General features: G+C 38.7%; 1 protein-coding gene across 6 annotated transcripts in view; it reads right to left on the minus strand.

Moving 5' to 3' along the window:
* Window positions 1-3,200: 3,200 nt before the first annotated feature.
* Window positions 3,201-27,912, minus strand: part of MAST3 (microtubule associated serine/threonine kinase 3) — a 69,348-nt gene continuing 44,636 nt past the window's right edge. For all 6 annotated transcript variants that reach the window (XM_053464037.1, XM_053464021.1, XM_053464029.1 and 3 more), the window contains 19 exons: window positions 27,329-27,430; window positions 23,512-23,644; window positions 23,092-23,159; window positions 22,803-22,888; window positions 20,579-20,787; window positions 19,007-19,145; window positions 16,731-16,863; window positions 13,108-13,273; window positions 12,835-12,936; window positions 12,440-12,562; window positions 12,027-12,139; window positions 10,519-10,655; window positions 8,585-8,799; window positions 7,438-7,635; window positions 6,706-6,932; window positions 6,505-6,627; window positions 5,921-6,057; window positions 5,010-5,191; window positions 3,201-4,862 (listed from right to left, as the gene is read on the minus strand). In XM_053464037.1, coding sequence (XP_053320012.1) covers window positions 3,802-4,862; window positions 5,010-5,191; window positions 5,921-6,057; window positions 6,505-6,627; window positions 6,706-6,932; window positions 7,438-7,635; window positions 8,585-8,799; window positions 10,519-10,655; window positions 12,027-12,139; window positions 12,440-12,562; window positions 12,835-12,936; window positions 13,108-13,273; window positions 16,731-16,863; window positions 19,007-19,145; window positions 20,579-20,787; window positions 22,803-22,888; window positions 23,092-23,159; window positions 23,512-23,644; window positions 27,329-27,430 — 3,654 coding nt within the window. In that variant the 3' untranslated portion in view covers window positions 3,201-3,801. The remainder of the gene's footprint in view (window positions 4,863-5,009; window positions 5,192-5,920; window positions 6,058-6,504; window positions 6,628-6,705; window positions 6,933-7,437; window positions 7,636-8,584; window positions 8,800-10,518; window positions 10,656-12,026; window positions 12,140-12,439; window positions 12,563-12,834; window positions 12,937-13,107; window positions 13,274-16,730; window positions 16,864-19,006; window positions 19,146-20,578; window positions 20,788-22,802; window positions 22,889-23,091; window positions 23,160-23,511; window positions 23,645-27,328; window positions 27,431-27,912) is intronic.

Consider the following 27,912-nt stretch of genomic DNA (forward strand, 5'->3'; position numbering starts at 1 on the left):
CAAAGCATAGAAAGAGATAATATTTCCACAACAGTATAAAGTGGTGAATATTCTACAAAAATATATTTCTCAAGTCTCAATTTAAACGTTCTTCAAAAGCTTTCATTCCTGCATGGACACAATTTTTTTAATCTCATGATCCAGCTACAGACACAAGGCCTTATCAACATATATTTCGTATCACTGGCCATAAGAATTAGGGTCGCCACTGCACTTAAAGCATGGTGGAAATCTTGGTTTTGCAGATCCACAAATAACTGCATTAGATGCAACTGTTGGCAGGATCCTAGTTTGGTTCTTAAGGTTCTAGTAAACAATATCCATTGACAACATGCTGGTAGCTTTTGTGTGATTATGTACTGCAAATATGTCACTTATTTCCAAGCCAAGCAAGAGCAGTTGAGCCATGAAATCATTTTTTTTTATATATATTCCTTGTTAAGCATTAGCACCATCAATAGTAATGTAAATTGTCAAGTCTGTCATGTGCATAAAAAGGTCCTGTCCAGTATAGAGTGCACCGTTTCAATTAATCTAAAAGTTCAGCTACTCTTCAGCGTGGTTTGCATTTCCCCCACATAATTTCATCAAAACTACAGACCGCCACTCATCACCAACAAAAAGACATGAAGAAACATGCTGTGTCCATGTGGCCCTGACCAAAACCAGATCAACAAAAAATAAAGTAGCATATGCACGGTATATCACAAGATGCTCCTTACATGAACTTCATTATATACTCACACTAGCGTAGTGTTGTTTTCTCAGATATGTAGATGTACCAAATCACGGTAGGGCTAGCCAAATATGAGAAAGTTACCATGCATTGGGATGATTTTTTTTTTAAATTCAAGTTTGTTTTACAAGACTTCACAAAGGCATTAAGATAAATTACTCCCATCTTTAAAAAATAATAAGTTGTATATAAATGATGGATAATTTAAAATAAATACATTTGGAATTTTAAAGCAGTCATTGCCAAACCATTTCTAGGGAAATATGTTTTAATTCTAGTCATTGAAGAATCAAAATATAAACTGGTTGCCAGCATGTCATCCAGTGTTAAAAATACTGTTTATTAAATGGGTTTGTTATGATGCTAACAATGTCAGCAGATTTACTAACAGCAAATAAATGGTTAATTATAAGGGATATTCTGTCATTAGGAATTGTAGTACATTTATAGCTGTAAATTATTATTTACTGTTTTATATAGCGCCATCATATTCTGCAGCGCTGTACATTCTCAGAGCTTTGCTTTCCTTCTTGATTTAGAGAGATACAGAGAGGATATTTTTTTCAAGTGAAAGTAGGACACAAACTAACAAAAGTTAGAGTTCACAGGAGAGTTGTGTATTAGCTCCTTCATTTCACCGTATAATGTAAAGACCCACACCAACAAACTTCTGCTTTGGGAATTGCTTGGCTGGCCCTGTATATTCTATGGTTAAATCACTGGGATTTCTTCAGTGTCAACTCACTGATTGAACTATGCCTTATCCATGGCCAGCTCAGCATTTCCTGCTAAAAGAACTGTCCAGGGTCAGGAATTCATAATAAATATTAAGTGAGGAAGCTGAAACAACTCTCCTGCACACTCTCCATTTAGTGAATAAACCCAAAAGAGTGACTGACACTGAAAGGCTAAGACATAGCCTTTACATGCAAAAGGACAAAACGGTTGATTGTGAATTTGTAGTGAGATTTTTGCTCTATTTATCAATAAAAGGTGAACTCAACCTTAATCCTTTACAGAAAAGAAAAATATAATTCACATTCTCCCTAATCAGAGGACCTCACTGAAGGTCTACTAAGAGATAATGCAAATATACATCAGCTCTGGCCAAACATGTAATCCGACCTTTGAGTTTACTCTCCCACTAGAGTAAAGACCTTTAACTGCTTAGTTAATAAGGCAACATTCATTTTTCCATCTAGTTCCAACCTGACTCATAGTTCAGTGCATTCAAGCTAAACATCTACAAAGATAGAGGGGGGCGGTAAACATACAGGCAGGAGAAAAGTAGGTATACACACAAAAAAAATAACCATAAGGCCCCATTTATATTAAATACTGAGTAGATATTATGGATACCTATATTTTCTATGTAGATACTAGAGGTCCTTGAGGCTCATAACAAAATAGGGTCTTGTCTATTCATTTTAGTGGGTTATTGTAATCAGATTATTCAACATGAAAAGTAGTGGAGTGCAACACTAATCACACTAGCAACCAAACACTCCAACAAAACTAGAAAACCTACCTCTTAGGTAGCTGGTTTAGAATTGAGGTTGAAAAGCAAAGGATAGCTTTAGCTAGCGTGAATATACGCCTTGTCAGTCGAACTTTACGCTAATTACTAGACTAGATATTTAAAATGTTGATGTTTCTGAATAATTATTTTCATATCTGGTGCACTTTTCTGCATCAGGACAAACATTGAAAGACACATAATAAATGCCCTTAATTAGCCAAGTAAGACTCTTTAAGTAAGAGATGGAAAACCATTTTTAAACATTGTTTGCCTTCTGGCACTCAAGGGGTTAAACAGGGTATTCAATTATATATATGGGAAAACACGGAATACAAATATTGTGAATTTACAGCATTATCTTTGTTACAAAATACAAAAAAAAAAAAAAGAAGTTTTTTCTTTTAAAAAAGTTACATATAAATGTCAGGCTCTAACATTTTTCACTGGACAAAGGCAACTTTGAGAATTTGCAGGAAATATAGGGATGTATCAAACAAAGTAAACAATATATATGGTGCACACGTCATGTCTATATGCATTTTCGGAGATGTCATAGGAGTGAGCTCTCGTTGCAGGAAAGGCACTGCAAGACCTCACTTGCAGCCCAACTGTAATCAAGCTGTGAAAGCACTAGTAAACATGACTTTTGTGTTTATCAAAACCAATGCATTTAGTTTATTAAACTGGGGAATTAATATATTTAGTGATATAAGACATAGCACTTCATGGCATTTTTCAGGAGACTCATGGGACAGGGTGCTGGCTTACCAAAGTACGGAAATGATTGCTGCGTGAAGGTAAGTATATACAGTTTTTCGTTTTGTATTTAAAAATGACATTTCAATGACAAATTCTTAATTTTTAAAAGGCACCAGAAAAATAGTATAGTATATATATAGCTTATTTCTGGTAATACAGGCATGTGAGTATGCATGGATAAAGCTATTTTTCTTACAAATCAGCTTAAATTGGTTCGGGACTGTAAAACATCTCTATGGGACACCTGAATCTTTGAGGGGGCTACTCTTGCCCAGCATACTAAGCCATCCTCAAAAGATTGAGGTAACATTTGCCTTAGTTAACCAATCTGATCATAGATTCAGAACATTTGTATGCTTCTATACAATTAAATACAGGACAAAGCAGGTTTCAACTTGTTATGTTGCTGCTCCTTGAGCATTGGATTTTCACACCTATAGACATCATTACTTCACAAATGATTTATCTAAAAACAGTAGAAATGGAAACTTATTCCATAAATATCAGACATCTTGGAATGTACTTTCATAGTACAACTTTTCCTTCTTGTATTAATAATAAAAAACACATATGGGAAAAATGCATGTGTTCACACATCAAATAAATGAAATTAAAGAAACAGTTTTCTTAAAAGTGGAAGAACCAAAAATGAAGTAAACCACACTGGGTTTTCAAACAGTACAAATTTTCACAGGGTAAATAGCCTCACAATGGAAAGAGTTAACAAACAAGATAATTTCATATTTGTCCCTTATACAAAGTTACTAAAAGGGTCTAGTGTTAAAGCTTAGCTGGCCTTCTTCAGTGATGGATCCCTTGCTTCCTTCTCTTTCAGCTTAGTCTGCTCCTTTTTGTTTGGCTCCAGGTGTGCATCAAGGGGGGATATTTTCAGGTGATCTTGAAAGCCTTGTTGCGCAGAAATGTGGTGGCTCTCATGGTGCTTTTCTGTGCTAGCAGCTGTTGGTTCTGATAACCATGACACAAGAGGACATTTGTCTTTACCAGTCAGCTGTAAGGGGTAAAAGCCTTGGCACTCCCAGACCCCTGAGATCTTCTCCTGCTCTTCAGTCTCTGATGTGTGAACAGCTATCTGTGGTACCTGCCGAGCTGGTTGTTCCTGGGAAGTTGCTGTTAGAGATGAACCTGCAGGTCGAGTTTGCACCCATGAAGTTTGGTGTGGAAGTCTCTCCCACAGTCCTGAGCCACATATGATCTTATCATCAGGAACAGATTCACCAGGTCCAGTTTCCTGCTCATCAAAACTCACTTCCTGTACAGCCTCCTGTTTCTTAAAAGAGTCTCTTCTTTCTGAAAGATTTAGCCTCCGCATTACTACTACCTCTGAGTCACGCTCGTGCTTCTCAGATGCCCAATCCTTAGAACGGCTTGTGGCCTCATACCCACCATCAGATGCCTCAGACTCCTCCCAATGCTGAGCATCAGCAACCTTACGCCCAGTGGCTAAATATGTAGCCATCTTTTCTACAGATTGAACTCGCTTCAGCAGAGGTGACCTTGGGGCCTCTGATGAGCGGGTCCGAGCTCCTTGACGAACAATTGTTGGAGGTGATAACGTTTTGGCCTGGAAAACTCCATGCCCACTTCTTGGGTTCCCAGGCAGTAATGGAGAAGGTGAACGCTGTGGAGAAGCAGGTTGTTGCGGGACAGGGGAGGGTGTGCAGGCGAGCGGGGACGGAGGGATGCTGCTAGTAGATTTCCTACGCCCCACCTTGTACCGCTGACCACTGAGTTTGGGTGTCAGGCACTGCAGTGTGCTGGGGCGGATGTGCCCAGCAGGGGAGCTGGGTGTGCTTGAGCAGGGTGACGTACTCTGGGGAGAAGCAGAATCTATAACACAAACAGATGATTGGTCAGTGGCAGAATTATTATAAATCCCATATGGTGACAAAATCTAACATACATAAGTGACTGTGTACACTGCTACCTGAAACATCCATTTTATGAAGCAAAACCAAACTAGTATTGTTTACTTACCCGCTGGAAATTCTGGGGCTGGGCTTCGACTTGGGGTAGTTGGCCCAGGAGACAGGCTGTGAGTGGGGGAGGCAGGGAGACTCTCACTGGAAGACAAGGATTGGTGCAGTCCAGAAGAGAAACTCCTGCTGGTTTGCAGAACAGTTGTCTGCTTGGAGATCTTCTTGAACAGTGACCGTTTCCTAAGAATTTAAGGGTGGAGAAGGTTAAAGGCACTGTAAAGTTACAACCCTCCCCACCACCACTTGTATGTAAATGTTGGAGCATATGTTTGTTTTAAAGGTACTGTCTAGCCTTCTTATGCACTTTGGCTGTGTGTCACATGGCAATTTTATGTTTTTGCATCCACCTGCATAAAAAGGATTCATCGAAATTTACTGTAAACATTTGGTTATTTTTCCCCATCACTAATTCAATAACTAAAACAAAGGATTTGTAAATCCAAACAAAACTTTTGTAAAATGATTTCTTTTTAAATCATTCCCACTGCTGACATGAAGTGATCAGAAACTGTGACACAATTGCCAACCATATAAAAAAATCTATTTTAGACTGCAAGTTAGTACATCTGACCTTAAACATTTCAGTCAACACCTACCTTTTTGATTCTCTTACGTGTAATTTAGATGACATATAATGAATCGTTAGAACATAGCAGATACATAATACAATAATACTTTCAAGACCTTCACCTTAACAATGTGACTATCCTTCACCTTGACAAGGTAATACTGGTGACTACCAACTCTTCTTTCCCCAGACACAATTGTAAGAATTGGTAGTTAACAGTGCGGATCACCCTAGACACATCCATCTTAAAAAGGAAGAAAACAAATACAAGCACACTTGAATAGGTGTACTACCCCATAAATAGAATGCCTTTTTCATTTAGCACCTGACATAACGCTCACCTCTCCTGGCTTTCCCTTTTTCTGCTCTTTTTTGTTCTCCTTGCCATGCGACCCTTGCAGCTGTTTTTCCTGGCAGGCCCGATCTTTATGGAGGTATTTTCTAAAGGAGTAGTCCTCAGAGACACTTTATTGCCACTCTGTCAATAAAAACAAAAAATCATACCGCAGAATAGATAGCAGGTTCAACCCAGCCAGCATGGTAAAATAGTCCCTTCCTAGAGAGATCCCCAGCTTATTAGCAAGCTCATCTTGAGCTTCTTAAAGAACATTACAAAGAGCAGCTTACCTAACCTCTACAGAAATGATAATAAAACCTTGCCAGTCATCCCTAAATCTCTAGTGCTAACAACTAAAAAAATTATGTTGAATGTTGCATGCCTTTAGGTTTTCTGCTAGTTAAGTCAATCCTAGTTAAGAAATACATTGTCACCATTAAACAAGATATAACAAGTTTTAGAATGGAAAAAGAGGGAGTTTTGGTACATTTACAATTTCTCTCCCAAAAATCCTGGTTTATTCACATTAAGTTTAAACTGACATCATCCACAAGGTAAAGACCAACAGCATTGGAGATAACTAAATACCTTTAACAGAAGTTCCACGACATCCATGTGCACAAGTCCAAGAACAGACTCCCCATTAACATGTGTGATCAAGTCTCCTGCTCTCAGTCCAGCTTCATGGGCAGGACTTCCATCCTCCACACTCTTAAAGAATAAATACGTTTTATGCTAAGGTCTTTCAGTTTGTATGTGCAGTTTTGGTCCAGGCGTTTTCATACTCACCCAAACCATGTGGTGCACAGTATAAACGTCAGTCTCTCCCATGTAAACTCTGATAGCACGTAGGGTGAATCCATACTTTTTCCCGGAGCTGTGGATAATTATGGGTGGTCGCAGACTGGTCACTGCAACCGCTGTATCTCGACTGGGGGAGGAGTCTCGCGAGGAAGGATTGGACGAGAGAGAGTGTGGGGAGATGGGGCTCATAAGAGATCCATTGCCAAAATCATCTGTGGGAAGACAGCAAATTGTGAAGACAACAATTTAAACATTTACTCTCATATGTAGAAACACAGACAAAAACGCTGATTTCACTTATCTCAAAGAGGCAAGAGTAAATCAACTCTTTTCTGCAAATACAGTAAAAAGGAACACATAGAAACACATAGAAAAACCATAAAAGGAGCACAGAAACAATCCAATCCTCATATAAGTACTGCCTAGTTAACCTAGACATCCAGGCGAAAAGCTACTATCCTGTGTTACAACAAAGTCCCTGACCCTCTGACTTTATATTTTTTCAATGGTCTCTTACCTAACATTTCTCTTCATGTGAAATTAGATTTCCCTCATCATATCCTCCCTGGATAGTTCATTCAAGCTGCATTACAGATACAACAATCGCTATACACAGATTTGTATACCGATGTGTGGAATACGTGGTTGGCATGCTTAGCCAAGTTTGCTATATGTAAGCTGGCAGCACTAAGTGTTAATAGTTGATAGAAGGCTCACCAGTAATAATCAATGACAAAGCCGAGACAGAAGCAGATTTTGGGACACGGTTTCCAGGGGAAGAGTTCTGTTTATCATATGTTTCTTTCTGGCAGCGGAGTCGGCGGCCAAGGCCAGGTTCCAGCGTTCGAGGGGTGGAGTTTTTAGCTCCAGTGCTGTTACTTCGTAGACGAGTCCTACTCAGACTCACAATATCTGCTACAGAATTAAGAGAGAAGGTGGTGTAAGTGCAAGATCAACAGTCAAAGATGGTAACATGGACAAGAAAACTAGAGGAATAGGTAAGTATCTGTCACTGCTGTCCTTAAATGATGATTAAATAAAGATTAACAGAAATATACCTTCCTTATGTCAATTTCTTTTAAAATCCCTTAAAGGCACAGTCTAATGTCACTAAACACCCCTACTATAGAAGAATGTGTTTTATCACTTGTAGTTTATTGGGTTTTCAAAAATAAAGAAACAAATAGAAAATAGTTACAAAGAGCACCAGAAACGTCCAAACAAAACAGCAAATGATAAACATGCTGAAAGTATAGTAGAAACAGGTTCGAACAGACTCAGTTACATAGCAAAAGATCTATAGAAAACAGCAAGTCGCCCATAGGGAGGGCCAGAATAAAGGTAAGAAAAAAAGATAGAGGAAAAGATCAAAAAAGGTACAAAAAAGATCAACTTTTTTTATCAATATATTGCAATTTTTGGAAGGAGTGCCATTGTTTTCGTGTTCCACATTTAACGCTTGAGCAACCAGCGAGAGGCCAATAGTTGCAATCATATTTAAGCCTTTAAATGAACGTATTGTATACATAGTATATTTGCAGTAATTAGACAAAACTCTCCATTAAGTTTGCTGTACTTTGTATGGTGGTGGGCTATTATTCTACTGCCCACCATAAATTAATATACCCTTTTGACTTTTTTAAAATATTTGTTTAAAAAGTAAAGTCATCAATGACAGAAAAACTCTAACACATTAGTTAACTATATCACTTTGAGGAGTCACTGTGCCTTTCTGTGTTTGGTTGCCAGTGTCTCACTCTCTTTGTTTCATAGTAAGGAAAAAACAAAAAAAACACTTAATGACAACATTACCAATATGAAATAATAGACTAAGTTCTAATTAATTCTAATTAAACATACATACCACATAATGATGAGGGTTTTGATGTGGACCCTTTAACCTCCCCCACAGTGAAGATAGGCTTTTCAGTTTTGTGGTCTGAGGTTTCGTCTTCGGAGGAGAAGGCAAACTTGGGCATGGTATCCAGGCTGCAAGTGCTGGTAAGGAGACCGGGACTGGCACTGCGTTCACTTAGCCATGAGTGGTGTGAGGAGCCAGAGGATGTCCAGGACCTCAGCCTAAGCCACAAACAAGATATAATAAGAACTGCACCTACTTATTGGCAGAGTAACAAATAGTTACACAAGATACACTAAGGCGGAAAGCCTCTAACTGCGTATATTTATTAAACAAACTGCTAGCTTCTCTTACAGTAACAAATTGAATAATAAAAAAAAATCCATCAGTCTCTATTATTTTGTGGGTGTGCCTGGAGATGCTAGTTTTCAGTTGTCATTAACATAAGCACCACTGCTTCCTAATAAGGTTTCTACATATCAGATATAGTGTTATTGCTTTGTTTAGTTGCTTAATATATGGCTTGGGGTAGAAACCCAACTATTTTTCTAAATAGACAATATCCAAACTTAAGCTTTACTGTATATAGGCTTATTAGACATTTACTTGGCTGATCTCCACTATTGCACTGTAAGTTCTGGACCACAATTATTTCAGATCTAAATATGACATCAGTTTTGCATAAAATATGTACTTGGTGTACATCATCACCATCATCCATTTTCAATCAAAGCATTCATATAGGGTTCTCACTATGTAGTATACAGTATACATTTATTTTTGGGAAAAAAACACATTTGAAATACCCTGGTGTGTGTAGTTTTCACACATATATATATGATTTGATGGAGGTTAAAAGGTCCCAAATAGGACATGGGACAGTATGACCATATTTGGAAAAAGAATGGTTTTGAAATTGCAATATTCTACTTATTGCCTTATAACATGCAAAAACACATAAAATCATTGGGTATTTCTACACTCAGGAGAAATATTAGAATCTAGTCAGCAGGTTTTTTCATTAGCTTTTGTAGATGAGTAAAAGCTTTCTTGAGAAAAAGTCCCTTTTCCACACACATTATATTTTGGGTATAAATTTACTGCTCTTGGAATATGTCACTGTCAATTGCCCCTTAGTTACTAAATCAACCAATTAACCTAACTGAATCACTAAGTGTCTTGCAAAGTAAAGTAGGCTAAAAGGTCTCAATAAGCAGCACATGATTTAATAATCAAAAGAAGTTCAAGAACAGATGGGAAATCAAGTCATTGGCATCTACCAGTCTGAAAGTGTTACGAAGTCATGTCTAAGGCTCTGGGACTCCTATGAACAATGGTGAGAGCTACACTATATGGACAAAAGTATTGGGACACACTTCTTAATTATTGAATTAAAGTGTTTCAATCAGGTTTATAAAATCAAGCCTAGAATCTAGCCATGCAGCTTGCATTTACAAACATTTGTGGGAACAAAATGGGTCGTTCTGAAGGTTATGGAGTGGCCTAATCAATGTCCTGACTTGAATCGGATTGAGATGCTGTAGCATGACCTTAAAAAGGCAGTTCATGCTCTAAAACCTTCCAATGTGCCTGAACTAAAGCAATTCTGCCAAGAAGAGCAGGCCAAAATTCCTCCACAGCAATGTAAAAGACTAATTGCCGGTTATTACAATTGTTTGATTGCAGTTGTTGATCTGAAACATTTAAATGTGTCAAACAAGCAGAAAGAGAAACAGGATGGGGGGTACTATTTCACAACACTGTACCTGCAATTGCTTTACATAGAAGCAATTTGCAGAGCAGAGGGAAACATTTTTCTATATTGGGACCAGTCACATCCACACCCCCTCCCAAATAGCATAACTCTAATATTAAACGTGGCATGAGCCATTTGACGTGGGAGAGCACACAGTAAAGTTTGTTGCATATCTTTCACTCACCTTGTCTCAGTGGCGATTCCACTCTTCTCCTCACCAAATGTGGCCCTTTCCCACTTCTCCTCCTTCTCGTCACTTCTTTCAGTGGAAGAGAAGCTAAGGTTGAGTTGTGTAGCAAGGTGTTCTGAGCTGCTGTATACCTAAAAATGCCAGAATTACGATCAATGCAAATACCAGTGTTCTTCAAAACAAACATGACTAGGAGTGTCAGTGTACACCAAGGGACAACAGATTGATCGGGTACTGCTTAACAAGGACAGCAGCTGAGTAAGAATGTATGTATGCCTAAAGGCACCTCTACACCATTTCCAGAATCTCCTTCTACAACTAGTATAAATTTACTGTGCACTTGGTACAGATGGATGAGCTAAACTCAGCACCTCCAGCTAAGTCAGCCAGGGCCATCCCTACCCTGGGGGGTGCTAAGGAGCCCATACATGCCTGACTAATTCCCACCTTTAATAACCAGGTTGACTGCTGTGAGGGTATGACCACAGGCAGAAAAAGTACAGGAAGTTGGGGAGGTGTAGTCCATTCTTAATTTTATCTACTACCTAGTTTTGGAGTTTTTTTTAATCAAGCATATTCTGTCTGTAGTGTGACCACAGTATGCGTCTGTTTCATAGGATCTAGATAAGCTTCATGGGATGTCCTTTGTGTGTTCAATTGCAGGTGTGTAAGCAACGGCAATATACCTTCCTTAATAGAATTGGGCTTGATACATTCCCCAGTTGGTATTTTGGATACCCCTAGTTGTATTTTTACATTTGTCCTCTGAGATGTTCACAGCAAACACAAATAGTTAACGGTTTAATCTCTAAGTAACTGTATATTAGTAAATATAACAAAAGTGCCAATTGCTGTTTTCTGCTTATGAGTGCAGTAAGATACGTGCCTTTTACTATTTATTAACAGCACAATGTTAAAAGAAAAGAATGGTACTATATTATAGACATACATAAACATATTCACATTTATATAAAGATGCAAAATTTAGTGAAATCTGGCAACATTGTTGGCTTATAATATGTTAGCTAGAGCAATTCTATAAGTAGTAGTGTTGTATGAGATCACATGGGAATGTATTGTCCACCAACATAAAAAATACTTTTTGAGCACCGAAAGCAAAGGATTTTACATGGCTCCATGAGAATTAAATACGGGAGGCAGCACATACACAAAGCTCACACTGCAAGTGCAAAGCCCCAAATTTGTCAGAAATAAACCACAAGGAACGACTGCCAGAGAGGGAAGGACAATCTTTCACTTGGTTGAATTAATTTACAAAACGACCATTTGCAGAAAAGGAAATATCTTCTGCTGATATTTTTGTCTACCTAACAAAAAATGACATTTGTACACCAATACAAGTTCACCCCAATTATAATATAATTTGTGGGGCAATATACTTTTTCAGCTTGACAAATTTTGCAGTTTTTGCAAAAAGTTTAGTATGCAAAATAAGCGGAGCCCTTTTATTTTACTCAAAGCATTCAGAGGGGACTCAGTACCTTACTGAAACGATGAGAGCACGAAGAGAACTGACGGATCTCTACGGAGGACTCCTCGTCGTTTGTCTCATCATCTTCTTCAGAGGCCAAGTGACGATACCGCTCAGACCGAGCTGAAGAAAATTAAATTATAAAGTTTAACAGTAAGAACCCTTCTGTGGTGACAATGATTAAGAAACAGCATCATAAGAACGCACACACGTGTCAATGGCTACAACACACTGAACTGATTAGGGCCAAAAGCGTTCATTTTATTATTGTAAAGGACACAAAGAAAGGAAGAAAAAAGATTTGAAATAAAAAGCAGGCAAAAAAGATAGGCACAGAAAGTTGAGGGGTGGTTAACCTGTATGTTGTGTAATAATAAGAAACAAAACACCCTATGATATTAACTATTTTTATTGTCTTCTTACTGTCAAAGTAACTGGTGTCATCTTCACCCTCAAGCTGTGGCACAAACTCTGCTTTCTGTCTGAGGAGACTGTTCCAGTCCAGTGAATGGAAAAACATGTGCTGCTTCACTTCATGCGCCCCTCCTGTATAAAAATATGAACAGTGACAACATCTGCATGTGTTAATATGGGCATCTATAATTTCCTCCAAGGATGATCCTTAATGAATGAGGTCAACTTCTGCTCTTTTCAGGAACCCTCTTGTGAACAGTGTTGAATTACCCACTTTGCATTGGTAAGCAGCTATTACTGCTCTAGAAGCAAAGGCCTTGTGTTTACTTCTAGACACGCGGTATCTCTAGTACAACGGATTTGTAATATGGAGAGGACCTTGGGTTACACAAGATAACAGTTACCTGTTCCAAGGCGGTCAAGGGGGTTTTGCCGGAGTAGTCGCGTAATGAGATCCTGAGCATCAGCAGGAAGGGCTTCTTCTCCTCCAGGCCAAATAATGTCATCTGGAAATATGACACATAACTAAGTCTTTCAGAAATTCCACCATAGCACAGAGGGATGTGGGAGCATGGTGACAGGAGGAAGGAAAAGTCATGTGAGAATGATAACAGATGAAAAGAGGGCAGTGGATTGGAAAACAACAAAGAAAGTCATTTTTTTCTCTGTAAACATACCGCTGATAACCTGCCCAAACAACTCTTCTGGGGTATCTCCGAAAAATGGCACGCATCCCACTAGGAATTCATAAAGAATTATGCCCATTGCCCACCAGTCGACAGGCTTTCCATAGCCCTGACGTAGAATTACCTCAGGTGCTATATACTCTGGGGTCCCACAAACCTATGAGACAAAAATCCAGTTATTAAAGTTTGACTTACATTTTTATTATTAATTTTATTGTTATTTATAAAATTGCTTTTATGCATTCCAGAAAGCTGCTATTGTAACGTATAGGACAGACATGAAGGTAATAGATGGGAAGTATTAAAACTCTTGTACTAACAGACTCTCACACATACTTCTCACTTGTGAGAAAACCAGATCATATGACTTAGCAACATTTGTGTAGGTGATTCATCTTTCTTTGAAAACCATCGGGCCTATGTATAGTACCTCGTAATGGCAAAGCTGCTTTAAAAAAATAATATCATTGTATGGAACCTTCCTATTTTACTAGCCAAACTTGAGACATATTTTCAGTTATGCTAACATACTGGTTTATTTTTGCTCATGATAGCAACTTTTGCAAATTATTTAGTGATAATTTATTTTTATTATGGATGATATTCCCAGCTTATATCAATCGCATATAAATCAGGCATCAGAAATAATACGTAATATGTGCCTTATTTGTGCCCGCAAGTATATTAACCAACCAGTTTGTACACTGGAAAACATCAAGCAGCAAAACATGATATATAGATTGGGAAGAAAATGTAAATGAACATTTGTGGAATTACCTGGTTTTCTGCATTAATTGTTCACAAAATGTGATCTGATCTAGACAAAATACAATGTTCTTATGCTAATAACATAATGATAATCTTTCATGCCCTTATCAAACACACACATTAATCATTTACAGTGCTGGTGGAAAAAAATAAGCCAGCCCTTGGATTTAATAACTGGCCAAACTTCATTTGGCTGCAATAAACTCAAACAAGCTCTTCCAGTAGCCGGGGGATCAGATCCGCACAACGTTCAGGAGGAATTTTAGACCATTCTTCCAACAGAACTGCTTAAGCTCCGAATGTCTGGTGTGAATGGCTCTTGATGTCATTTCACATCATCTCTAATGGGTTAAAGTTTGGGCTCTGACTGGACCACTTCAAAAGGTGGATAATCTTTTTTTTTTTTTAAGCCATTCTGTAGTAGATTTAGTTGGATATTTTGGGTGATTTGCATTACACAACTTCTACCGAGCTTCACCTGGAGGACAGTCATCCTGACATTATCCTGTATGATACCTTAATTAACTTGGGAATTCACTGCTCCTTCGATGATGGGACGCTGTCCAGGCCCCTAGTCATTGTACCTCACCATTGGAATGAAGTTTTCATGTGGGTATGCAATTTTCTTTTTTACACCATAAAACATGTGCTTTATCATTTTCCCAGTAGTGTTGTTTAGTGTCAAGGTGCCGTTTACAAAACTTCAGACGCCAGCAATGTTTTTGGAGAGCAGTGGCTCTGTGGTGTTCTGCCATGATAGACTATTGAACAGAGATGTTAGCAGTTCAAGTTTTTAGCTATTACTCTAGGGTTCTTTTTTACCCCATTGAGCATTCTGAGTTTTGCCCTTAAAGTCATCTTATATGTGTACCCACTTTAAGAGTAGCCGTAGTAATAAACAGTCTCCATTTATAAGCAATTTTTCTAATTGTGGACTAATGAATATGTAAACTTTGATATTACTTAGTAACCCTTTCCAGCTATATGCAAATCACCAATTCTTTATTGTAGGTATTCTGAATTTCTTTTTTGTGAGGCATGGTTCACATCAAACTGGGGTTTTTTGCCTTCTTTTGGATCAACAGCAACAAATTAACAGATCTTTTTTCAGCCTAAATAACTATGTAACATCAATAGGTGCTTCCTTAACCCCTTCGTTCCCCTATAGACGTACCGGGACGTCCAAAAAACGCCCACAAACAAACCCCTATGGACGTCCCGGTACGTCCAGTCCTTCGCGCAGCGCCAGGGACACATCCCTGCCGCTGCACGGGAGACCAGGCTGTCGTTTGACAGCCTGGACTCCCCACTGACAGCAGAAGCCGGCTTTGCCGGCTTTCTGCTGTCCGATCGCCTGTAACAGCTTCCGGCATGAAAGCCGGTAAGCTGTTACCGGTAAACTGCCCGATCGCGCAGTTGCAAACGAGCGATTGGGCATTCCCTTTCGGGTTGCGTCACTGCTGACGTAACCCGGAAGGTCATCGGAGCACAGGATATCCCCTGCGGGGATATCCTGCCCTCTGATGAGGCACAGAGACGCTACGATCTCTATGCAGGTCTGTGAGGACCCGCATAGAGATCACAGTGTGATCGGTGCAGGGGGATCGCGGGGAAACCATCTCTCTCACTCCCCCTCCCGTCCTGTAAGTGAAAAGCTGAAAAAAAAAGTTAATTAATTCAAAAAATAATATTAAATAAATCATTAAAATAATAATATAAATAATACAAAAAAAATTATGTGAGCTGTGATGTCACTGCGACATCACTGGCATGTTCAGGAGGTCCCTAGGAGGACCTCCTACCATTACTGTGTAAAAAAAAATTATAAAAAATACAAAAAAATGTAAACAAAATTAAAATAAAAAAAAATTAAAAAAAAATATATAAAAAAAGATAATAAAAAAAATTCTTAAAAAAACCTTACATCCCATTGCCCTAGCATAACATCTAGCCAGTATAACCCTCCTGCCCCCGTTCACAACCCCCAAACCCGTTAAGCCATAGGCATAAAAATTATACAAAATTGTACACCTAATAGTATGCTCCCTGGTGCTGGGAAAGTCTGGAAAATCTATATAAATTAGGTATTTCTGAAATCAGGACACCTGAATTGATAAACTTGGAGGGGATTTTCCATCACTTTACCTAATTTTGTGAGGATTCAGAAGGAAAATGTAAAAAAAAAATTAGTTTATTTTTCTAATCTTTGCTAGTTTTACTAAATTTCTCATTCTAAATTTTCAGCTAATCATCCAACTATGGTATCAAACGAAAGCTCTATCTCTCCTTGAAAAAACAATATATAGTTTACATGGGTACACTATTCACAGGAACAGAGAATAATCGCTAAACCGACATACCCCAAAAATGGCAAAATTGCTCTGGGCTTTGAGGTACCAAAAACCCCTGGGATTGAAGGGGTTAAAATAACAAATTAAAAATGTTTTAGTGTTTTCTTTATGTCAAGGTGCCTCTAAAACACACTTCCAATCAAGTTTCATTGATTGCACTGCAGATTTGCTAACTCCTGTCTCCAATTAGCTTTTGTTGAAGTGATTAAATTTTCCAAACCACACTGAATATTTGAGTGATGTATTCAATATGGCCAAGAACAATACAATAATTTCTGTGTTATTAGTTGTTTGTTCATTATTGTAACTTAAATGAAGATCAGATTTTGAGAAAAATTTATACACAAATGGTGGTAATTCCAAAACAGTTGACTTGGTTTTTGTTGCCACCTATATACATATATATCTATGGGATACATGACTGCAGTATAATAAATTAACAGAAAAATAGTTACACTTTAACATTTCTGTATCCTTAACCTGAACAGCACCCACCTGCTTGTCAAGGAATTCCCGTGTGTCTTTCTCAATATGGCCTTCATAAAGATTTGTAGTCATGTTCATTAGTCCAATTTTTGACAGCCCAAAGTCGGTTAGCTTGATATGACCTAAGGCGGTGATCAGCAAACTGCAAAGAATTTTTTATTTAAAAAAAAAAAAAAAATCAATTCACAGTATGGCATGTATTTAACATTTTGCAGCTAAATGGGGCTTACAAATAACAGAACCTTTTTTGTTTGCTTCATGAAATCAGTGAAGAATGTGAAGTTCTTTACTAAGTGACCCTCACAACCTGTTGGACTGAGGCTTGTAGTCAAATACAGAGTTTACATGTAATGTTTCTATTTTAGCTGTACAGCTGAAATCCTGTGTGTATACTTGCCCTAAGATCATAGATGTTAACCAGCAGGAAACCTGCTCTAGTCACAAGACTTTAAGCATACATTTTAATTTATTGAAGGATTTATCATCATGTTCCAATATTTAGGGCTCAGATCTGGCTTATTGTCCCTGCCTGTAATCAGAGAAGTGTTTCAATATTAAATAAACAATAATAATTAAACCCTAACCCAGGGGCTGCCTTTTGACACCATGCATCCATTAAATCAGTCAGGATCACAAGGTATTCATGTATACGCAAGTATAAGTAATGGGAATGATGCACATGTGAGCACAGGGCATTTCCACCCAGCTGCTGGGATCAACAGAGCTGACACCAGGCTCTGGATTGAACCCTCTTCTTAGTGTTTTCCAGTTTGGGCAAACTTGGCTGGGAGAGGTGCAAGCCAATCCTACACAGTGCAAGTGGACAGAATACAAATATACTACAACAAAAATCTATTTACCAGCCTAGGTGTGTGGAGGGGAAAATTATCTAGATAGCCATCTACTTTAGATACCCTAACTACTTTTTACCCAATATGGGTTAGGAAAGGACTGCCACCAAATTCATTACACGTGGCCTCTGGCTGGTTTTGTTATCCAGGAATCTTGCTACCTAGCAACAGCTAGCGGGAGATGGCAGCTTCCACAAGACTACAGCGGACAAAGATTTATCCACACAGAAGCTAGAGGCATGTGCCCGCATCAGGTAGTTCTGCATGCTCCTAGTACACTTGCTCCCACCGGCTTTTTCTTCAACGCTGAAAATGGAGGACAGTGGCTGCTACTGAGGAAGAAGGCACAGCGGCTTCCAGCAAGAGAGGTTTTACTGGCATGGGTACTGCATCTTCTTCTTCCTCTTATCTCGACCCCAGGAGTGCAAAAATAAATGCCCTAGTTACTATGTGCCCAGGTTAGACAAGGGACTTCACTTCTGCAGTTAAGTTCCCATCTCATTTGGGGGCATGACCGCCAACAGGATCTTCTGCGTCATCCTCGATCCAGATAGGTTCAAGAGTGCATATTTCAATTAGTGAGAAGTTTGAGTTAAGAACTTACCAATTTAAATATGCTTTATACAAGACCATTAAAACTATTCGTGGTGCAGAAGTTCATTTGTTTTAGCTCTTCATAGTATAAAGTGATGTCAGTGAGATGAAACTGCTGAACTCTTGTCACACTCCTCTTGAGTGATGAAACCCCACGCAATTAAAAGTGGAACATGTCACCATAACAACCAAGAGAGTGTTGCTGCTGACTGCTCCACTTCTACCACTGCCCCTAAACTACCCTTTATACATACCTGCCAAAATATGCCTATTACCCCATCTCTCTCGTATTTCCCAAAGTCACAGTGAGGCTAGGTTGCCAGTTACACTAGATACTACCAGATACTTTCTGCAATTAGCCTATTCTAAATGTAGCACCGCTATCCTATAGTGCCAAAAAGAATGGGTACTTTTAGCATTTGCATATGTATTGCATCCTTTATATCTCCTGAACTCTAGGCCTATATATGTTGATACTTTGGGGGGTATGTATTAAGTGCTTAAAGACACATTTAACACAACTGTCCAAAAGTTGTTGTACCTACTGCATCAATACAGAAGAGTGGTTTATTTTAGTAAGAAGTTTGTTGAAACTTACGTATAAAGAATATATAATTAATCGCTCTTGAAACCCTTTCAGGTCTAGGAAGAAAATCTAGTGCGTTTATAGAGTGCACGGATTTCCGTGTGAGACGCCATTCTTTCTGTTTAAGTGTGGGGGATAAGGTTTCCTTTGTTACAAGCTCTACTAAAAAAGCAAGATAGCTGTTGTGGTTCAAGTGTTTTCACTCACATATCATGCTTTGCTTTTGACAATAAAGTTTGCATATGCCAACATACTTGTCTGGTTTGAGGTCTCGGTGGACAATGCCATAGTTGTGCAAATATTCCAATGCTAGGACAGTTTCAGCAAAGTACATTTGGGCCATATCCACAGGCAGAGGACCCATGTTCTTCAAAAGAGTGGCACAATCTCCTCCTGGAAAACACAACAAATCACTAGTGTTAGCTGTGGTAGAAGTATAACACGTAGTTGAAATGAACCTATAATTAATGGACCTGCCTAATGAAGTGGCAGATTTCTTCTCTGCAGCCTATGACTTTCTTCTTGTGATGGTGTTTACAATTAATTAACACTTTAGTGCATTTAATAGCTGCATGCCACCTTTATGTTTACCCAAGGTCCTCATTGAAATTACATGAAGGGTTTCTGCATTTGCCCCTATGAAATACTTCAGAAAGCTCCAACACTTGGCTTGGCAAACCAGTTGGTCTGTTCGAGCTCTGTGCAGGAAGCACTCCCATGGATTTCTAAGGGGTGCTTTCCTGCCAATGATTTGCTCCTTAAACTAGCGGCAAAAATATTCAGGTCGCAGAGGAAGAGAGCAGCTTCAATTTACCTCAGGCAAATGCTTTATTTTAAAAGAATGACTATTAAGGTAATTGCATAATACTTTAATATACATTATTCTGTAGTATTGGTGTCAAGGTTTAACTACAGCCCTCTTTGTTCACCACTACCTAGATGTACACTTAACACAAAGTCATTAGAGCAGAAGTGTTGGCTGTGCTAGTACAGAAAAAAAACACAATTCTTTCAAAAGAAGGCACATAATCAGCCCCCCAAGCCCACATTGACAATAGACTATTTTCACATTATAGCTGTATTCACCACTGTGAAGCAAAAATTATTAACAATCACAGAAAAAAACAACCAACCAGATGAGAACATTTTATGCTACATAAACTTAAACTACAATATATTGTGATATTACACTTTGATTTTCGTTATGGCACCTACGTTTTACAATTTTTCCTTTTCAAGCCGAAAGAGAGCAAAATGTATCTGTAGATGTACATTTCCTTCAAAGAAGTCAATCTGTATATCTTTATACATCAGCATTTGTTCTTTTGCATTACAATAATTTTGTATTGTGTAACCACTGTGGAATCATTGGAGTGACAGACTACTTTCAAAAGATGGGAAGAATAGCCTTTACAGTTCTCAAACAATGTAAGGCCAGAGACTTTATACTGTTTATTAATATTATTATTATTAGGGACATCGAAGTATGATTACATTGTATTAGGGCAGGTGTATTGGTCTGGAAGGCTCACCAAATCAATTTTAATTAGATCCTTACTAATGCCCACGGCACTCTTTAATTGACACAGATAGACTAGTTGGGGTGATACCAATCTTTAAACAGTCAACAGATAAACAGGCCTAATTATGGTTCCTACAGACAAAATCAATCAATAAAATTCCATAATTTCACAATAAAACATCTCCTATGTTAACAACAATATTTACACGCGTTCTGTTCATAGTGAAGCAGGTGTCCGTTAATGTGAGCAGCAGCATGTAAAAAAATGCTAAAGCATCATATTGAAAAAAAGCTCTAAACACACCTTCTACATATTCCATCACCATACAGAGGTGGCGCCGTGTCTCAAAGGAGCAGAACATGCTGACTACAAAGGGGTTTTCTGCAAAAGTTAGAATATCTCTCTCTACAAACACTTGCTGGATTTGGTTACGCAGTATCAGGTTCTGCTTGTTGATCTTCTTCATTGCGAAACGCTGCCGGGTCTCCTTATGTCTGACCAGGTGAACTGCACTGTGGAGATATATAATATTAGATCTTGCCAACAACTAAAGAGTAATGGTAGTCAGAGTTCCTTAAGGACAAGACTTCTTCAGTTACTGCTTGGACAAGCGAAAGGGAACAATTTCCACAGTTGAACACTCTTGGCAATCTTCCCTTATGAAGGGCTTACAGAAGCCTGAACAGAGTTTTTGCACTTCGTGTTTTGCACAGGCATCATTCCAACAGAGGGAGTTATGCCTTGCATAACTACCGTATTTGCTCGATTATAAGATGACCCCCCCAAAATCAAAATATTAATTTAGGAAAAAAACAAAAAGCCTGAATATAAGACTAGTAAATATTAATTCATGTAAACTATTTTTTTCATATTTAATAAAAGATGATTGAGAAAAATATATTTTTTTAATTTCCTTTTATTTGCCAAACCTGGCCCCCCCAGTTATGCACATATGCCCCCAGGCTTGCCACTCTGCCCCCAGAAATGCCTTATACCCCACTATTTGCCACTCTGCCCCATGATGTGCCTTTTAACCCTCTATATGCCACTCTGCCTCCAGAAATGTCTTATACCCTCCTATATGCCACTGTGCCCCATGATATGCCTTTTAACCCCCTATATGCCCCTCTGCCCCATGATATGCCTTATCATCAGATAGGCATATAGGGGGTTAAAATGCATTTCTGGAGGTATATATATGTATATAACTGCTAAAAGCAATCACACTCCTATCAAGCCAAGGCAGCCAGTACATGCTGGAACCTGGGGATGATAGTAGTGTGATTACAGCCTCCCTATGTCATGCTACCACCCCCACCCCCCTTACACATCCATGCTATCACACACACATTCACAAACATTTAAATACTCATTCATTCCATTAATCACACATACGTGCTCAAAAACCCTCCCCACCCCCTTACCTGAACTGCAGATCTCCCACTCGCAGACTTCTGCTGGGGCCCGGCTGTGCGAGCAACTTCTCTGGCCCCGCCGCCAGAGGAAGGAGGGGGGAGGTAGGGTTATGTGAGGACTTTGCTAGCTTCCTGTTCTCCAGCTGCTAGTAGCAGAGACGCTGCTCGCGACCAAAGCCCGGTAAGCAGCACGGCCGAAGCAGACATTTTTTTGAGGTCTGATTAGAAGATGACCTCGATTATAAGACGAGGGGTATTTTTCAGAGCATTTGCTCTGGAAAAAACCTCGTCTTATAATCGAGCAAATACGGTATATACCTTTAATACGATTGTCTAGTAAAATCAAAGCTGTCACTATAAAAAAATTAAAAAAAAGTTGTATGACCTATGCAAAAGATACAGCTGACTTTACACACACAGACAATTGTGAAATTGGTTTATTATGAGGAGGCCAACCCAGTGACCAGGGCCAAGAGGACACTGCATAATCCAAACTGGCGCCAGTGACATGATATTTTAAATTTCACAAGAGCAGGTCTTCCTATTGCATACTTATTCATGTAATTGTAAATGTGCCTTTCCCTTCACTGCAACGGTGCCTCAGGATATAAAGTAATTGTATAGTGATAATAATTTATAGTTTAGCTGGACCAGTTTGAGAATGGCTCAGTCTTCTATCTTTTTCACATTTTTTAAGACACCCTGGCAATTAAGATACTTCAGATATATAGTTTATTTTCTTCCACAGTGTTAAAATATGTAATTTTTATCCATTTGCTACTAATAGCAAGAGCTTAAGTCTTTAATTGAGAAAAAGTTGAATCAAAAATATCCTTTTTTAAAATTTACAACCAGTTAGTTATTCTACCTACTTTAATTTTGGCATCGCTAAAGTCTCACTTAGCCAAAACCCTAGGAAATGTATACATAAAGTTCTATTCTTACCATTTTTGCAGCACTCTCAAACAACTGGGCTGTATGCTCATTTGCAGACACCAACAAGACACTTGTCATCCCAGAATGCCACTGAATATTTTGCTTTCTAGAATCACAAATAGTGCATCCCACTACATTTTGCAGTTGTAATTTGTAATATTATGCTTTACATTTACCCATAAGCCCCATTGCTGATAAGTTTGATTGCCTCAAAGTCGTTCTCTCCGGGTTTCTTTCGGGAAGGGGTGCTGGAAACAGATGCCTGAAATGAAGTAAAAAAAAAAATACCGTGGATTTAAAAAAAAAAAAAAAAAAAAAATGCATTTTGGAGCACTGGTTAGAAGGAAAATTTGCTAAAACTTTATTCTGGAAACCAATAAAATGCTCCAAGCTCCCTTAATATTATATAGATAATGATGTTTGTGGCACTGACCGCATTAACTGAAGCATCAAAGTTTTACTCACATCTTGGAAGTCTTCATGCTCCAGTTGCAGGGTGGTTTCATTATCATAGTGCTCCAGTTGGACAATCTCTGCAGATTAATAGATGTAAAAGGACAAAAAAAAATTTTTTTTGTTCTCTGTTGGTATATATTGATAGCAACAAATTGTCCAAAGCACACATCTGTTTAGTTATCCAATCAAAACCCTTTATTTTATTAGATGTACCCCATTTTGCTGAAATTCATTATAGGTTAAAATCATACATAAAAACATAAAATTCAGGTCCTACTTGAACAAAATAAAGTTTGCATTTCAACCACCTTAGACCCCTAGAACAAAAGGATATAAGTAAAATGAGCTTCCATACTGGTCATGTCTGCGTGGTCATAATTGTTTGTGCTATATCTGGAGATAAATATGATACGTTTTCACTCTCCTTACCCTCCAAAGGGTCCTTAGTAAGTCCCAGCTGGTTGATGATGTAACGGGGAATATCAGTCTTTATCCCCTGGCCAACTTTGGCATGACCTTCAGCAGCCTCCAGAAGATGATAAAACTGCTCTGGATCGAATTCCTAGATCCAGAATGAATGTAAAATCATAAATAAAGAACAATGCAAATGGTGCCTTAAATATCTTTAATATTTATTACATAATTTTTTCATGTGAAAGAAAACCCACACATACAGTACTGTGCAAAAGTTTTAGGCAAGTGTGAAAAATGCTGTAAAGAATTGTTTCACAAATATAATATAATTTAACAAAATGCAAAGTGAATAACAGGAAAAAAAATACATAAAATCTATATTTGGTGTGATCCCCTTTTGTCTAAAAAAATCAATTCTTCTAGATACAGTGGTGTAAAAAAAATAACGTACACTCTCTGAATTCTAAGGTTTTACATAACAAATCTGTTCCGGTAATGTTTAGATCTGCTAAGGATTTGCTCGATTATAAGAAGACCCTGATTATAAGACAACCCCCCAAAATTTGAATATTAATTTAGGGAAAAAAGAAAAAGCCTGAATATAAGACTACCCTACAGGAAAAAAGTTTACTAGTAAATATTAATTCACATGTAACATATTTGTTCCCATTTAATATAAACTATGATTGAGAAAAGTGATTTTTTTGGTTTTTATTTCTATATTATTTGCCAACCTCCCCCCAGTTATGCACATCTGCCCCACAGCCTGCTACCCTGCCCCTATATGCCACTCTCTGCCTTCCTGATATGCCTTTTAACCCCCAATATGCCACTCTCCCTCCAGAAAACCATTATACCCCCCACCGACTTACCAATGCATCCCTAGACTTGTCCCCCACGCTTCAGACTCCCTGGTGTCTAGAGGGGGCAGCCGGTGGAGGTCTGCATGATGCGCGCAGACAACCTCCATTGCTGCTGGTCGGTACTTCCGTCGAGGCTTCTATGACTGAGCACCAGAAGGTCATGTCACGCCGGTGCTCTGTCATTGGAGCCCGGGCGGAAGTGCCGGCAGCAGCAGAGGTCGTCTGTGTGATGCGCACAGGCAAACTCCGCTGCTGTCGGCACTTCTGCCGGGGCTTTCATGGTGGAGCAGTGGAAGGTCATGTGATACTGGCGCTCCATCATAGAAGCCCCGGAAGAAGGGCTGACAGCAGTGGAGATTGCCTGCACACAGCGCACAGAACTCCACCGGCTGCCAGAGATGAGGATCCAGGTCCCTTACAGCGGGTCTGATTATAATACGACCTCGAATATAAGACAAGGGATATTTGTGAGAGCATTTGCACCATGTCTTATAATAGAGCAAATACGGTAGTTAATACAACCTCAGATGAATAACACATGACATAGTCAACAAAAATTAAGCCAAAATAGAGAAGCCATGTGTGAAATATAGACTTTATGATTCAATATCTTGAAAAACTATTTTTAGCAGCAATAACTTTATGTAATCATTTTCTGTATGATGTGACAGTCTCACATCATTGTGGAGGAATTTTGGTTTGCGGTTATTTGTTTATGGACAGCTCTCCCAAGGTCCCACTACAGCATTACAATTGTGTTGAGATCTGGACTTTGACTGGGCCACTGCAGTACCTTGATTCTTCTTTTTTTCAGCCATTCTGTCGTAGCTTTCCTGGTGTGCTTGGGATCATTGTCCTGTCGCAGGACCCAATTTCAGCCATGCTTTAGCTGTCGGGCAGATGGCCTCACATTTGACTCTAGAATACTTTGGTATACAGAGGAGTTCATGGTCTGCAAGGTTCCCAGGTCCTTGACAGATGGTCTGATACGCTGTGTTTGGTTTTTGCCAAAGGTGGTACTGTGCATTATGGCATTTGGTTTCATCTGTCCAAAATGACAGTTCCAAAAGTCTTCTGGTTTGTTTAGAATTGTACAATCATGAAATTTAACATTTAACATGCTGGCTGTGGCCTTTAGAGAGCGAGATGTAACTCTTGGGATTTTTACAATTTGCACTGCACAGTCTGACCTTGGGGTGAATTTGCTGGGATGTCCACTCCTGGGAAACCTGCCAACTGTCTTGAATATTTTCCACTGTTGGATAATCTTTCTTACTTTAGAATGATAGACTAATTTGTAGACCAGGAACAGATCATTGTTGTTATGCACTGATGTAAAACCATAGCATTTAAAGAGGGTGTACTTTCTGTTTCAGATGACTCTATACTTGCTCACGTTTTTTTTTATGGAATTTGTCATGTAGGTAGTTCCAAACACGTTGTAGAACTAATCAGAATTCTAGGCAGCCCCAGTTGCTTCTCTCTCTCCATGTAATTCCACACAGACCAGATGATCTGTGGATACCACATCTTCACTTCCAGTTCTTCTTTACACTGATGATGGTTCTTATAAAGACTTTGGCTGTATGTTTGGGGTCGTTGTCATGCTGGGGAATACATTTGGGGCCGATCAGATGCCTCACTGATGGCAGTGTTTGATAGATAAATATCTGCAGGTAATTCTCAGCATTAACAAGACCATTAATTATCACCAAATCCCAACTCCATTTGCAGAAATGCAGCTCCGAACGTGCAAGGAACCTTCACCACACTTCACTCCTTGTCCCACTCTATAGCCCTCTGGTGAGCAAATTGCTGTGTCTACAGCCAAATAGAGCACCTGCTGCCATTTTTTCCTGCAACCAAGTTCCTGTGTTCTCATGAATAGTTCAGTCACTTGTTTCCACGTCTGAGGCATGGCTTTTCATGAAGACTACCTTTGACCAGACGTAACAGGTAGTAGTTTTCTGCCAATGCTTGACATCTTCCGATTGTGAAAAACATCATGTGCCTTTCATCTGCTCGACTATGCTTCATTGGCCAACCACTCAACATTGCCCTTTTCTTTGTGGTTCTTGAAAATAGCTTCTGGGAATCCTCATCTTCCATTAAATTTCTGCCTGGGAAAGACCTTGCTGACCCTGCTTAACTACCATGTGTCGTGTTGCTATGCTTAGTTTTGCCATAGTGTATGACTTGACATAAAAAGGTCTTTAGCAACCTCACCTCATTAGTGAGTTTGGCCGTTCCTCACCCAGTTTCATTCTTCCTACAGCGGTTTTTGTTTCAGGTAAGTATTGCGTTTCAACCTACATATTAAACTAATGATCATTAGCACCTATATAATATAATTGTTTCGTTATAAACCTAACTATATGCCCACAAAATCCCTGACTGTACAAGTGTAACTAGAAGAATCAATGCTGTCATGCCAATCTTGGTCACACCAAATATTGATTCGATTTGGTGTGATCAGATGTAAGATTCTTCTTCTTTTAAATCACTGTTCATTGTATTATGTGATGACGTTATGTGATAACGTGATAAAAAAAAATAAACTATCAACCTGTCTTTTTTTGAAAGCATTCTTACTTTACAGCATTTCCTTACATCTGCTCAAAACCTTTGCAATGTACTGTACTTCATCGCTTGTTTTAGTAAAAAAAGCAACTCTTAAAATAACAACCATGTCTTTTTATGTCAGAGCTGTTCCTTTAACGCCCCAAACCTCTATACTTGCAGAATGAAATGAAGGCATGAGCACGACCTGATTGATCCAAAAATCTCAATTTATTTATATGAACATCTGAAAGATATTTGTACTAATATATGTCTTGTTCTATTTGCAGTTGCCAACTGGCGCAAGCGGATTTGTAACTTTAGCAGCAATTCAAAGACCTTGGAAATATCCTCCGTAGAATCTGAGGATGTCTACCACTAGCTTAACCAAATGAAATCTGCTTCATTACCAGACACTCCAGAAGTCTTGCAGGTCTGGCAATGACCATCAGCAACTTTCTTGCCAGTTGGACAATAAACGTAACTTCCTCTCCCTCTGAACGATTGTATGCCTACAATAGAAAAGCAGGAAATGAATGTATGTATTATATATTTTAACCCCTTAAGGACAATGGGCGGTCCCTAAACCCATTGAAAACAATGCATTTTGAGCCTGTACATGTACAGGCTTTGTCATTAAGGGGTTAAATAATCTGCACAACTAAATAAAAGACACTGCCCCCCACTTATCACTGCACATTAAATCCTCAATAGCTGTGTAATATTTTACTCGGAATTAGTCAAACTGCTATAGTAACACCTAAACATAAAGCCACGGGAATTCATCCAAAAGTTCTACTTCACGATGTGGGATATAAATTTACATTGCTGCTCTCATAACTGAATACCTACACAAATATATAGCCAATTCCACTACATCTATATATGTGTACAGACTTTGTTGAAAGTATTACTATATACTTTAAAAATCAGTTTCAATAGCAGCTCATCAGCCAGGCTACTGGATGCAGAGACTGGGAATGCCAAATATATT

The sequence above is a fragment of the Spea bombifrons genome, chromosome 1, assembly GCF_027358695.1.
Source record: "Spea bombifrons isolate aSpeBom1 chromosome 1, aSpeBom1.2.pri, whole genome shotgun sequence".
In the NCBI taxonomy this organism is placed as follows: Eukaryota; Metazoa; Chordata; class Amphibia; order Anura; family Pelobatidae; genus Spea; species Spea bombifrons.